General features: G+C 50.0%; 1 protein-coding gene across 2 annotated transcripts in view; it reads right to left on the bottom strand.

The window, feature by feature from the left end:
• Positions 1-15,190, bottom strand: part of PRKCE (protein kinase C epsilon) — a 570,548-nt gene that overhangs the window by 342,587 nt on the left and 212,771 nt on the right. For both annotated transcript variants that reach the window (XM_004699760.4, XM_045285766.1), the window contains exon 2: positions 9,408-9,471. In XM_004699760.4, the coding sequence (XP_004699817.1) occupies positions 9,408-9,471 (64 nt within the window). The remainder of the gene's footprint in view (positions 1-9,407; positions 9,472-15,190) is intronic.

Raw genomic sequence — 15,190 nt, 5'->3', positions numbered from 1 at the left:
GAAACAACTCAGGGCTACAACAACAACAGCCCTGAAAAGAACGGCTGGCATACAGTGGGTGCTCAATAGCTGTATGGTGAACAAATGCATGTACAAATCAGATGCAAATTTGGGTACATTGAGTGCTACCAGTTCCCCTGGAGTCCATCTGGACACACAGTGGCCCCATGTATAGCCAGAGAACTGTGCTCCATTGCGTTTTCAAGCTTACAGAAGCAAATGGCTGGCTTTTTCTTCTGAGGTGCCTCCGTGCAGGTTCACACTGCCCACCTTTGAATTAGTATTCAAGCACTTAACTGTTTGCCCCACCGAGGGATTCATCAACCCACCATTGTTCTAGCTTTACCCTTGGGATGGATCTTCAGTAGATAGGAGCTCTGTGTCCTCAAGCAAGTTGAAGAGGGAACGTGTCAACCCTTGCATTTCAAGAGTGCCATGTAGATTAAATGAGATCATGAGGACAAAGATCGGGTAATGGTTGTCCTTTGTGGAGCAGAGACCGCCAAGAGAAGGATGTCTGCAAGGGGGCCTCACTGCACATGTTCTACCACAAGATACCAGACACGTGAAGTGCATTGTTGTGCTTTCAAGTCCATTACTTGTCTCCTTCTATTTGAGTACGAGCTACCTGAGGGCAGAGATCATGTTATGTTGCTCTGCAGCCTCAAGGTCTCAGATAAAGGAAACCCACAACCAAACCAATTGTGGTCGAGCCAATTCCAACTCATAGTGACCCGGTAGGACAGAGACCTGCTCCACGGGGCTTCTGAGGCAGTAATCTTTGTGGAATTAGACAGCCATATCGCTCATCCATGGACGAGCTGGCGGCTTCATACCACCATCTTCCAGTAGCAGCCAGTGCTGAACCACTGCCCCACCTGGGGTCCTTTAGTGTATACACTACCGAGAGAAGCGACTAAATGATGCTTCTAATAAGGAACCTGGAGAGACTAACAGGCAGATTCAGCAAGCCTGAGAAATTCATCCCCATCTGTGTGCACACGCACACAGTCTTCCAGGGCCCCATAAGCTCACACCGAAAGCTCCTAATTCTGGAGAAAGTGAAAGGCCAGTGTTAGCAGCTCAATTAAAGATGGGGCTGGACTTTAAAGGTGAAAATGTAAACGTTTCAAGAAAGCTGGATCATAGGAAAAATCAATAAACCTGTCCGCACTGGCCAATTTCAACTGGATAAAAGAATAAAGTAATTGGTCTTAAAAGACAACTCTCTATATTAGGTTAGATGAATGGAAATACTCTTTTCTTTCAAGGCAAATCACGAGGGCATCAACAACAGTAAATAATTACATTACAGACCACTTTGACCCAGCTGCAAACATGAATTTTCCCGAAACAACCGTCTTTGTAAGGCACAGAGATGATATATAGCAAGTCAGCAGAGATGCAATTGGGGCTCTGCCAGGAAACGTGGGCTCACATCTGGACTAAACAGCGATGAAAAACTCACCCTTTCTCTAAGTTTATTTCTTCAACAGGCCCATTCTCTCCTCAATTACTTCATTAGCCAAACAGCCACACACGTCAATAGAACATACACACACCATGCTCCCGTAATGGCAGGGGCAATGGACCTCTAGGGGTGAGCAGAAGGGTCCCGGCTCTCTAAACACTCAGGATTCAATTCTGGTTTTTCCCGGCTAATGCTTGTCATTTGGTGCTGTTAACTGTGGATGATTCATTTCAAAGGACCTGCTGTGCTTCTAAAGGCTCTGGAAGGAAATGAAGGTTTCTTGGCTTGCTTCTCATCAAGCATTTTAGCAATGAATGCCTCTTTGTGACATTAGAAGCTCCTTGAACAGGAGTTTGGTTGCTCAATCCTTTTGAGCTGGCTCCGCCCCCACCCCACCATCTTGGCTGGTACATATCATCACTTCTAGGAATATCCATTTCTTTCAACAGAGCAAAGATGGAGCCAGAACAATGCAGACCAAGGACCAGGTCACAGGGTCTGGGCAGTAGCAGTAGCAAGAGGCTATATTGGTGAATGGGGGTGGGGAAAACAAGGTTAGATCCGTGTTTTAAACTAACCAGATGGTCTTCTCATACCTATCAAGCCCTCAGAGCATTTCTGAACACCACAGTCCACTGGAGAATCTGACCCGTCCAGGTGTCTGAGTCGCCTGGGAGGTGAAGAGGGCCCAAGTCTCCTTGCCAAAAGCATCATGTAGGAGGGGGACTCACACTCTGGGAAACCCGGGGCTCTTCCTGCTCGCCCAAGCAGTGCTTCTTATTACAGACTGGGCAGGATGTCAGAGGTAAGAGAGTAGGGGTATATGAACTTGAGGCCAGAAGATGGGCTAGAAAGGCTACTACGGAGCTCCTGGAGGCTAAGGATGAAAGAGAGTAGAAAAGACCACCACGGGACATCGATATCCAAGTTTGATTTTCCCTGAACAGCACCTTTGGAAAATGTGCTCCATTCAATGTCCCCAACCTGACCAAAGCAGATCTAGAACACCCCATATCTCCTTGGGGTTCAGGGTGGAAGACAGACCTCGCCCATGAAGGCACTTCCACAAAGGGCCACTTCCAAGCTTCCAACATGGTCTAGCCACTTAAAGTATTTCATTTTCTGATTTTCACAGCACAAGACTTTCTACCTCCAACACTGATGACGGACTTTCTTTGGAAGCTTCTAGAAATCATGACTGCATCTGTTTTATGATGGCGTCCCTCTGGTCTTCACCGAACATAAGCACTCCCACACTGTTTTTAATAAAGATGGCGTCATCCCCATGCTAAGCATGGCTTCCACCTTTTTTTGTCAAGCCAACGTATTGATCTTTTCCTTTCCAGTCAGAGCCCTGTCTCTGGAAGCTCGCCTGCGGTGGCTCAGCCCCGTCTTATTCCCATTTGGGGAACTCTTGGTAATACCCAATTAAGCACTCGATGCTATATTGCCTTGCATTGCTCTCTAATGCCTTCATGCTGCGAGTCTCTTGGATCCCTAATTGAATCACAGGTTTCTTGAAAGCATGGGTCTTGCTTTATGCTGCTTACGAACATCTTTTCACATTTCCCCCTTCCCGCCTCACCCTCCGTCCCCCAAATCCAGCATAGCCACAATCCTGGGCAAATTTGCTGAAGTTTATTGGTAATGGCTGCTCATTCAAATGAATGGTTCTTTAGAACTATCTGGTAACCAGAAGATTTTGGATTAAATACTGTAAAATTCAGAAGGAGAAAGCAGAATTCTTATTAACTGAAGTTCCAGTCATCTCAAAAACTCACAGCTAATTAGCCAATTCCGACTTACCGTACATACGTGTGTGTATAAGCCGAGTTTTTCAGCATATTTTTAATGCAGTTTTGGGGGTAAACTTAGGTGCTTCGGCTGATATTTGGGTTGGCTTACACTCGAGCACATACGGTATATTGACCCTCTGGAGCCACCCTTGTGGGTTTCCAAGCCTAACTCCTACAGGAGTCAAAAGCCTCATCTTTCTTCGGAGAAGCTGGTGCTTTTGAACTGCTGACCTTGTGGTTACCAGGAATCTAAAAGATGTTATTAAGATATACTGCCCACCGGCTTTGGCAGGGTTTTACAAGGAAGCCCGCCTCTTCCATTTCAACCCCATACCGCCGTTACAGAAAGCCTCAGAAAGATCCAGTCCACCAGCACATACTGGGCTCAGGAGAGCTTCCCTTTCTGTGAGCGAGGAAAAGAAGACTGCGGGTTCATGAACGGAACAGACTGTCTGGGCCCCCTTTGGACTCACAGCTTAGAACTGGAGCTTGATCTTTGTGTTGAACGCTTTCTGAATGACAGGTCACCTAAGGAGACTGCGTGGAAAGGGCACAGCCATCTGGGCAAACTCCTTCACAGGACTCTGGAGCAGAGGCCTGGCTTGTGGCTTGGACTCTAGACCCAATGAGACATGTTCACTGACCTTCTGGCCCGGGACACATCATCTAGCCACCCAATGGCACCATCTCCCACACCGAGGCAATCCTCTTAAGCACCGTCTAAAGCTAAAACCTCAACACACACGTTGCTGCATCGTGGCTGAATGAATGTCTGTCTGTCCTAGGATCTGCTAAAATGAGTGAGGATTTCTAAAATAACTTATCAGAAAGGTTAGGGAATTTGATGTGTTCAGTCTGAAGAAGAGAGTTAAATCTTCAAATACATGAGGGGCTGTTGTCAAGGCCAGGTAAGTGAATGGAGACCACATATTCTGAGTTTACACGGTGCAGAGATGAGGCAACCTTGCAAACAAGCAACTCTAAGGGGGCTAAAGCATGCCCATGTGGGTGCAAGTTCACGTGGAGGAGAGAGAGGATAGGCAGCACTGCGGCAGGGGCTGAACTCGGCCGGGCCCCATCTCATTGCTCCTGCCTCTTTATTAGCCTGTACCTTGCTCTGTGGCTGTTTTAGTTCATTCTGGGGTCTTTAGAACCAGAACTCTGCCCTCAATATTTTCCCTGTCCACCATTTCTCTTGCTGATTCCTGGGCACTGGGTACAGATGGACCCACTGCCCGCCCTCAGATCTTCAGGGCCTGAGAGTCTTGGGTTAGTATCTCCTTAGAGCAGCCCTGTCTCATTAAAACAACAATAAAAATCTCACTGCCATCGAGTCAATTCTCACTCAGTGACCCCATAAGACAGAATAGAGTTGCCCCTTTGGGTTTCCAAGGCTATGAGTCTTTATGGGAGCAGAAAGCCACATCTGCTGGCCTGGTGGTTAGCAGCATAGTACATAGGCCACTAAGTCACAGGGCACCCAGCTCATGGGCATGCCATTTTACTGGGGAGGAATCTGTAGCTCTGAGCGTGAGAGCCAGGAAATAAATCCAAATTGGATGAACTCTAAAAGTTGTGCTCACTTGCCACTCTATCTGCTGTGGGTCCTGGAGTAGAGGCTGAACACTGTTGGTCCTGAGAAAGCGCATCACTGTGTCCCGCAGAGAGTGAGTTGGGGATCGGCTCCCTGCTCCTCCTGATCTGCTTCCACAAAGCACATCCACACCAGAGCATGATGTAATTGCACTCTTTGTGACGGTGTGTGCCCAAGATTGTTTTGGATCTTGGCCATTTTGTTGCCAAAATGGTGATCTACACAAACCAGGGTGACCTAATTCTTTTTTGTGTTTCCTCTCCATGGTTTTAAAACTTTTTTGTTGTGAATTAGGTGAAGGTTTACAGAGCAATCGTTTACACATTCAACAATTCACACCTTTTGTTTCAGCTCATGCACTGCAATCCCCTCCATGTACCTCACGTATCCCACTTGCTCCCTGGGATTCCTGCTTTCACTTCCCCTTTGTTCCTAACACTTAGGAACTTTGTACAGGTGCAGCAGGACATTGACAGGGAATTGCCAGAGGTTCGGGCCAGATTCAGAAGAGGAGGTGGAGCAAGCAAGACGAAATACTTGACAACTTCAATCTTTTCTGTTTGCCATCATGTTAGCTACTGTTTCAACAGTGAGAATTTTTCTTATGTTCACATTGAGTTGTGATCCTTGATCTTCATCAGCAAATGCTGATGTCAGCATTGCCGATGTCACATGGATCTTGGTTGGAAGCAGAGAATAATAGAAAGATGTTGGTGTTTTATGTAACTACCACAGAGCAACATGAAATTATGTAGCTACAACGATAACTCTGAGATCAAAAGAACTAGAAGGTGCCCAGCTATGGCTACCAACTGCTCTGGAAAGGATTATATTTGAAAGTCCTGGATAGAGTGGGAGAAAAATGTGGACAAAACTCAAAACCATAAAATAGACTAAACATGCTGGTCAGATAGAGACAGATGAAATCCAAACACTATGGCCATTAATCACCCTTCGGGTCTGGAAATGAACTCACTACTCCCTCTGTTATGAATAAACAACTGATTTTTTAAAAGACAGCATTTCCCTAATTCTTATTTCTAGAGTTGGCTGAAACAGTGAAGAACTCACTCCAGTGAACCCCTTCACACCTGCTGGGAAGGCAGAAGACGAGCCCAATCACCCTCACACCACATGGCACAGAATAGCCCACTGTAGACAGACAATACAACCTATGTTGGTGAGTTAACAAATGGAGCCTTGACAGCTTGTGAACAGCCTTAATGACAACTACTGGTCTCTCCACATCTGGAGAAAAGACTAAGAAAGAAAATCTAAGACACATGGAAGCAGTTTGTCCAAAGAACTAACGGGCAACTCAAACCTCAGCCTCCACGACCCTGAGACCAGAAGAACTAGATGGTGTCCGGCTACCACAGCTAACTGCTTGACCACAAGAGGCAGAATGGGAGAAACGTGCAGAACAGAACTCAAAATCATAAAAAAAAACTAGTTTGTTTTCGGTCCCATAGAGATCAGTGGAACCACTAAGACTATGGTCCTTAGTTAGTCTTCAGGCCCAGAGCTCAACTCACCCGCCTGGATCTCCTTTCAGTCAAACATCAGACAAGCCTATATGGGGAATAGTAACCCCAGACAGGTATCCTTTCCTTAGAACAACCAGCCATGGAGATCGGAAGGGCAGCACTTGCCAAGGGATAAAGCTCAGAAGGCAGGAATAGATAAGAAAAAAAAAGAAGAAGAAGATGAATGGAAAGGGTATACTGTGGGGACTGTCAGCTTCATGAAACAGAATGGCCATGCACTGTTGAATGGAAAACCAATTAGCTCTGTACATTTTCACTCAAATCACAATACAAAGGTAAAAAGAGAAAAAGAAAAAACTGCTTATCACATGATGTGTTCATTCCATTGGCTAAAGAAAAGCAAAAAATAAAAATAAATAAACGAGTCCCTTTCCTCCAACCCCCTCTACCTAGTGTCATCTTAGCCAGCTGTCAGCCTTGGGCTCTAATAGAGGTTTATATAAAGGCACATGACCAGAAATGACCTTGGATGACACCCAACCGAACTCCTGCATTTGGGCCTCGGGTGCAGGTTGAGCACACACTGGTTAAATCCCATTACGGGGCAGTGCACAGGACATGCAAGAGGTGGAATGTCATTAGACAGTTAGAAATCACATTAGCCCAAGCTCGGGCAGACGGAAATGGCTAGGCTTTCTACAGCGCATCCACGAGAAGGCAAGTCTTTTTTTGGCACACCCTAGAAGAAAGGGGTGTCATTCACAGTCCCACACCCACACCTGCAGTCTCTGATAGCTGCTTGTGTTGTCACATTTGTGCCATTTCTACAGGTTGATCCATCGATGGGACTGGGGGGAAGCTAGATAGAGAATAATAATAAAACACTCAGACTGGCCCCATAGGACAGAGTGGAACTGCCTCTGTGAGTTTCCCAGACTGTAACTCTTTATGGGAGAAGAAATCTCCATCTTTCTTCCAAGGAGCCACTGGTGATTTTGAACTGGTGACCTTGCGGTTAGCAACCCAAGGAGAAACCACTATTCATCTTAACAGTGAGTGGCGGAAATCCCAATTGTACTTTATTCCAATTCTCTTCCTTCACTTTCACAGACTATAGGGTTAAATATTTTCCCTAAAGACCAGGGCTTGGACAGGAATCTGTGACTCTCCAGGCTATACATCCAACACAGTGTCTATGACGGCCAAGTGTCCCAGGAGACCCTACTTGTGTAGACTAGGTAACAATGTCATGGCTGCTCATTCTCTAGCCCTTCCTCCCCCTGCCAATCCTCCGACCCTTTCCAAAACAAAACCACCTCCAGACCAGGGGTGCCCATGGTCCCAGCAGCGGGACCACAGATCAGCTTCTAAGGAAGGGTTACCCAGTCTGTCGTCCCACTATACAAAGATGAGCTCAAGTCCAAGAACAGCCAAAGGGGAGGGAAAAAGACAGAGAGCGGGAGAGAAACGGCTTCTTTTCTTTAGACAAACACGTGCTACGCTTTACGGAGTCTGGCATGTGTCAGCATTTCTGAAGTTAACTCTGCTTTCTTTAGATGAAAGAGATTTAAAAAAAAGGAAACACTAAGAATTTAGCTCAGTGAAAATTGCTCTGGCCATTCACATATAATAAAACGGGAGAAGAAGGAAAAAATCAATTGCTTCTGATTCGTTCATTCATGCGTCCATGTACCGTAAAAGAAGGCTGTCTTCCACACGCAAGTCATTAATTTCCATGAAAAAAAAGTAATCCAAGCCTCCCATTGGTGGCCCAACTTCCTGGAACTGGAAGTACCTATTTATTGGTTCCCTGATGTATAGATTATGTAAGAGAAAAGGAGAGATTCATCGGCTTCATCAGTATCTACAGTCAGGGAGCCACCACCGTGACACATTAATTAATTCTTGGGAATTTAGGATCAGGTGTCATGTCAAAGGTCACTACAAAGCTTCATCTTGTTAGCAGCATTTTTTCTAAATCCAAGTTGCAGTGACACTAGTTGCTGTTTTAATATTCTCTAGACCTTTTTGTAGGTCTTAGTATTTCATATTGAATATCCTTCCATCCTCCAATCTACCAGAGCAGACTCTATTCTGGGCTTTCCCAGTGCTCAGAGCAAGGGAGGAGACTGAGAAAAGCCAATGGGTACGTTGCAAACAAAGAGTAGAAAGTGTAAAGACCAATTTGGGAAGCATATTTAGAGTTTTGAACCCACTGTGAATAATTGACATCTCTTAAGAAGCCCTGGTGCCACAGTGGATCCTGTGTTGGCTGCGAGCCACATGGTCAGCAGTTCGAAACCACTAGCTGCTCCGAGGGAGAAAGAGGAGGCTTTCTACGCCTGTCAAGAGTGACAGAAGCAGTTCTACTCCATAGTGTCTCTATGAGTCAGAATCACCTGGATGACAGCGAGGCTGGGGTTTTTTCTTTGGTTGTTGTTTATTACAGGAAAAGTAGTTCCCATAACCATCCCTCTACCCGCAGACAGTTATTGGATCCGCCTGTTGAGAATGGATGATGAGTTGGTCACACAGAAATCCCAAGACACAGTCATCGCATGTTCCCTCTCCCAAAGGCTTCTCAATAAGAGCAGGGCTTTTCCCCAGCAGGCAACTGGAAACAACACAGCCCTTCGATCAAAGCTCCAGAGAAAGACGGCCCTGAAAGTTGACGCGGGACTGGTTTCTTTTCTGGATACCCCAAGACTAACTGGCGCTACTTCCTTCCCAGCACAAGCACAGGCAGACCCTACCCACCCACCACCACCCCCCAGGGCCTCCAGAGACACCGCCACATCAGCAAAGCCCACTGTGAGCACCGATAATGGGAGGAAGGCCTGGTTTGTCAGCCTCGCCTGCTTACGCTGAAATGTCATCTCTGCCCCACCAACGTTAACAGATGGCTGTCCCCATCTGTACACAGGCACAGCATCTTCAGAATTACCTCCTCCTTTCCACAGCTCCAACCAATTAAATATTGATGAACTACGTTCCAGCCAAGGAGGGGAGAGAATGAACCCGGCAGACAGGGGCACATCGACACGCCACAGCTCTCCTACCTTCACCCGACGACCCCGAGAGATCAATGATCACATAGACTCTTCCTTCTGGCTCCAGATCGATCTGCAAAGAAGAACACAACAGGGCCTCCGTTAGTGTGCCGTGCGGTGAGCAGCCCGGGTTTCCACGACATCTCTACGTCCGGCTGCTAAAGCCCAGAGTCGCAGCCCCATTCCACTCACCCACCTATGCTGTGCCGGGTGCTGGGGGCGTCAGGAAAGAAGGAGGACCAGTACTAATGGAGTGCCCCCCTTTGTGGCAGTGCCCAGCCTGTTTTGGTCCCCAGGGGACACTTGACTGGTGACAAAAATGTCCGGTGATGCTTTGGACCGTCAAGACTGGAGTGGAAGGTCGTCCTAGGCACCCCATGGGTGGAGCCTACAGAAGAGCCCCCAGTGCATTACACAGTTGCCAGCCAGCCCAGCCCACCCCCAGAGACAACCATGAACCAGCCATGTTGCTGGTGCTGAGGTTGGCCAACCCTGCGTCATCTCGTGGGCAGACACGTAGACTAGACTCAGCCGCACGGTGGGAGGCGCCACGGAGATTTTATGCCAAGACTGGGTAAGGAAACCTACACACCGTCCCCAGGAGATTTTATGCCAAGACTGGGTAAGGAAACCTACACACCATCCCCAGGAGGAGCCGCAGGAGGCCCTCTCCTTGTTTTCAAGGGGCTGGTGATCTCAGGAACCTGGCTGCCCCACATGCATGGAGAAGGCCAAAGAAATGCTACCCATTCCCGATGTCCCGGAGAAGGACCTCCTGCTTGGTCAAGGGGAGGGGCAGCGAAGGAGGGGAAGGCCCTCAAGGAGATGGGTTGGCACAGGGGCTGCATCCGTGGGAGCAATGGCGAGGGTGGCGCAGGGCCGGGCCGTGTTCCATTCTGTGGCACGTAGGGTCGCTATGGGTCGGAGCCGGCCCGGTGGCGGCTAGCGACGACAAGAGCCGAGGAGACAGAAGTCGAGTAGAAGAGCAGTTGGAAGACTTCACAGGGACGAGCAAGGGTGGGCACTCTTGGGGAAAGTAATAGCAGCAGCAAAGGTGTGTGTGTGTGTGTGTGTGTGTGTGTGTGTGTGTGTGTGCAGGTGCAACGAGCCTGGTGCAGAATTAAGAGTCCCCAGGCAGCTCACCAGATCTGCGGAACAGCACAACACAACATGCTCCCCTCACTCTGACCCCTTCCTACCCCCCACCCCCCCAGCCCCCAACACCCAAAAAACCAAACTCACTGTCATCAAGTCATTGATGACTCATAGTGACCCTACAGGACACCGTGAGCTTCCGAGACTGTAACTCTTTACTGGAGTAGAAAGGTCCGTCTTTCTGCCTCAGAGAGGCCAATGGTTTCGAACACTGACCTTGTGGATCATAGCCCAATGGGTCGCCACCATACCACCAGGGTTCCTCTCCACACCCCTCCAGACCCCGCTGACCCTTCCTAGTCTACTGAATCAGGCTGATGGGAGGTGTGACTGGAGGACAGTCGGAGGGGCTGGCCTCCTCGGGCTATGAGGTCTTTGCAGGGTCTGGGAAATCCCTACGGATGCTGTGTTCTCCGGGAGACACAACGGTCACCCGGGAAGCCCTGCAGCAGCCGTTCCCGCTCCGCCACCTCTGTCCCACAGAAATGGACCTGCCTCAGGGGTGCCAGGCTCGGCACCCTACCAAACTCCTGAGAGTTCCTTGAAGGCAGGAACCACCCCAGGGTGTTTTTCTCATGGTTCCCCACAAAGAGCCGGCACACGTTTGGCAAGTCATTCTTAGAAAGCACCCGCTGTTTGGACACCTCCTTCTCCAAGGCTCAGGGAAATTGTCCCCTCCTTTCTGGAGCCATTCCAGGTCTGCCCAGTCAGAATCGTGGCTCCTATCCAGCCGTGAGACACTGCCCACAGAGATTGTGGGGAATCGTATTTGCATGCCAAGTGCTAAGCTGAAGCCCCTGGGTGGCATAAATTATTAATGTGCTCAGCGTTGGGCTGATAAGCACAAGGCTGGCAGTTGGAGACCACCCAGGTACCTCAGAAGAAAGTCCTGGCAATAAACTCCCAAGAAAACCAGCCATCAAAAACTCGACAGAGCACAATCCTGCTTTGAGGCACGGGCCGCCAGGGTCAGGTTCAATTCCAGGGCAGATGGTTAGTGCTTAGCTCATTGGTGCTTTGCAACAGTCCACAAGCCTGGAGGTGGGAAAAGGCTCTATGTTCAGAACTTCCGGAGGCCCTGGGATCATTCAACCCTCTGAGCCACCCTCTCCAGACCAGGAGGCAGGCATCTGAGACTGGAGAAGGCAGCTACACCATGCACATCACTTACTCCCTATGAGGCAATTCAACTCAACTAAAACAGGCCTTCCCGGGTGTGGCAGCGTGCCCCAGGCATCTTGTGCTACTCATGATCCTGGGCCCCATGCCCATTCCTGACCCCGTTTTATTTCCAGGCTCAGTCTTCTCTGGTTGAGAAAGGCTTTCAGTTGCCCTCGGAAGTTCATTGCTCAGCAGGTGCTTTACTCCGTCACAAGCAGGGCCTCTGTCTGGTTCTCCGGCAGGGCAGGAGTGAGAGGAGAGGTCAGCAGGACCTACAATACCCCTTAGGCTATTCCAGTAGGGAGGGGGTATGGTGGGGGGGCGGCTGCAGTACTGTTTGTACTGTGGTGTCAGTTTGAAATGACCCCTGGGAAGTGCCAAAGGTGAGCACAACAGGCAGTTCACCAAACCATGAGTCCACCTGGAGGTGGCTTGGAAGAAAGACCTGGGACTATCCACTTCTGAAAGCCCTGAAGTACACATTGCACCCCAACACACTCGGGGCCACTGCTTCAGGGTTGTTTTTGGAGCTTGCCATCCAGATGGGAACCAAAGACCCAACTTGTGCTGGGGACACACGAATCGCCGGCTTTCGGCTTCTGAGTGAAGAAAATGTTCTTCGGAACCCTCACCATGGGCCCGACCCCGCCACACACATAAGCCGGCCCCTGCATGGACTCCCAAACAGGAACGTTCACAACTGGCTCCACTGTGCACAGCTCAGCCAGAATCCCGCCCCTGCCGGAACTCCCAAACATCAGGGGCCCTCTTGTCCGAAGTATGGAATTGAAATAAAGTATGCCTTTCAGAGATTAGATCATCCCTGTGAAACCCCACAGACAAAACGAAACACTTCTCATATCCTCCAAGCCAGAGATTTCCCACGGCTGTGGGCTTTATTGGCCAAGTACAATGCTATCTGTGAGAGGCAGGGAGGAGGGCAGCAAGGACAGCGATGAACTTCGCGTGAGGCCTATCCAAAGGCACTCAGCGTGCGTGCCTATCTCGGCAGAGGGGAGCGGGTGCCGGGGGAGGGGGGAGGCAGGGAGGACAGGTCACGGCGATAAAACGGATCAGGATATTAACATTCAAGATAGCTATCAGAAACCATTCTAGTACCCACCGCTGGCCAACTGCATTCCCAAACAGAAAAATAGAAATTAAGCTGTTAAACATGCCAAAAGCAACCAAGAGCTCTGCAGCCTGGGCAGATGGCTGCAGAGGGCTGGCCCAGCCCCAGCCAGTGAGAGGGGAGGCTCAGAGGGCCTGCCGAGGGTGGTGAGACCTCGGCCTCCCTAACTGGAGCCGTGGCGGAGAGGGTGGTATAACTTCCTGGCCAAAGCAGTTTAATCACAAATTCTGCTCACAATGTCATGGCGGCGATATTGAAGCCAGGCAGGGCCCAGCCCTCCACAACCCCGACAAACTGTCAATCACCACCACCACTAGGCTGCTGGCAAGACATCAAAGCAGGCCTCCTAGCCCCAAGCCGCCCCCTCCCCCAGACACACCCTGTCAACTATTCCCAGGGTTAGCCCTGACTCTCCCCTTCTGGGCTCTAGCTTTCTCCCCCTTGCTCCCTGTGATGTAACCATAGCCAACAAATCTTATCCAACCTACGTGCCCCGTCTTCTCAGCTACTATTTGTTTTCTTTGACTGTGATGCTCTTTCCAACTCCAGGGCCTGGGGCCCTCCCTCCAGTTGGAGCCAGAAATAAGTCAGGGGTGGTGGTGAGGTGGTGGGAGAGGCGTGTGCAGCGCTCAGAGTCAGGCACACCAGGGCTGAAGTTTAGTTCTATCACTTAACCAGCTTAGGGACCTCAGGCAATTACTCAACCCCTCTGGAGGTCCGCCTCCGTCTCGCCATCTGTGAAATGGGTGGTTGCGACACTCACAGCAAAGTCCCTGGCACTGGGGAAGGGCTCTGTACGTGGCGGGGAAGTGTGAGAATTACAGAGAGGTTACACACATCTGACTTGTCCTCAGCTCTGTGACTTACTGGCTGTGGGATCTGAAGCTACTAGCTACCTACCTTCTCTAAGCCTCGGGTCAGAGAGATGGGGCCGATAGCCATTCCTGTGTCATGTGGGCTGCTGGGAGGTTAACTCAAACAATCTAGGTCAAGAGCTAAGCCTGGCGCCTGCTACAAACTATGTGGTGCTGGCCCACCCAACAAGTAAAGGTGATTCTCTGGGCAGGAGGCCAGCTTGCAGAGGGGAAGCTATGTCACACTTGCCCAAGCAGTGCTGAGGCGCAGGGACCACATGGTCCAGAGGCTGAGGACTGGCAAGACATGCCTGGCTAAGAGGCGGCTCTGTGGACAGAAGAACTGTATCCTTAATGTTTCCCGATCCTGGCTTGTGGTAACCTGTCCACTTCCCCTTGGTGATGAGGATTATCTGTGAGTTCTGTGTGGTGGTTGCAACAAAATCACCAAACCCAGCAGAGAAGCTGGGTCATGGGAGTTAGGCTGGGTCATGGGAGCTAAGAGGTGGAGGCATGTCTGAGCTCACAGAAGTCACCCTCAGGTCGATGTGCCCTTGGATTCTCCTCCCCATTTATGCAGGCAGAGGTCAGCCGTGGTCCCCACACAAAGTCTTCAGCCGGCATCCGGTGCCGCAGCACGGGGGGCATCATCCCCAGAGTGGTCTTGGTGGCACAGCCCTGGGACTGTGCAGCAGGGGGTTCAGTTCTCAGCTGTCCCTCCCACGCTCAACTCCTTCCACTGCAACACACCTGCCTTGCGGGAGCTGAGAGAACTGGGAGGGCAGAATCGGGAGGGCACCGGGTCCAGTCCGGCGCAGCCTGCTACGGTGTGGTATTGTCAGCCCTCAATGAAACACACAGACTTATGTATCTGTGTTTGGGGTGTGGTCAGGTTCCTGAGAAGGAGGATGGTCAGAAACTCAGGGTCAAGCTTGCCCCTAGACCAGCGGTTCTCAACCTGTGGGTTGTGACCCCTTTGGGGGTCGGATGACCCTTTCACAAGGTTGCCCAATTCAAAACTGTAGCAAAATGACAGTGATGAAGTAGCAAGGAAAATAATTTTATGGTTGGGGGTCACCACCACATGAGGAACTGTATGAAAGGGTCTCGGCATGAGGAAGGTTGAGAATCACTGCCCTAGACTCAACCTTCTCACTTGAGCACACTCCACCAACACTCCCTCAGAACAGTCTGCCGCCATGAAGTTCTATGGCTGGGGAAGAGGCAAATATCTCTTGTGAAACTCGGTCAATACTGACCCAGGGCAACCCTATAGGGCAGGGTAGAACTGCCCCTGTGCGTCTCTGAGACTGGAACTGTTCACGGGAGCACAAGCCCCCATGTGTCTCCCCCGCCGGGTGGTTTCCAAGCCGACTGAGTAACCACTGGGCCACCCTGCAGAGGCAAAGACAGGACAACCGAAACCCCCTACTACCATCAAGCGGGCACCACCTCTTTCTACCAAGGAGAGGCTAAGGGAGGAGGGAGTC

Source organism: Echinops telfairi, unplaced genomic scaffold, assembly GCF_000313985.2.
Source record: "Echinops telfairi isolate 266 unplaced genomic scaffold, ASM31398v2 ScPeMD7_7475;HRSCAF=8513, whole genome shotgun sequence".
Lineage (NCBI taxonomy): Eukaryota > Metazoa > Chordata > Mammalia > Afrosoricida > Tenrecidae > Echinops > Echinops telfairi.
Note: the sequence above shows the minus strand (reverse complement) of the source record. Positions and strands in the feature narration are given on the sequence as shown.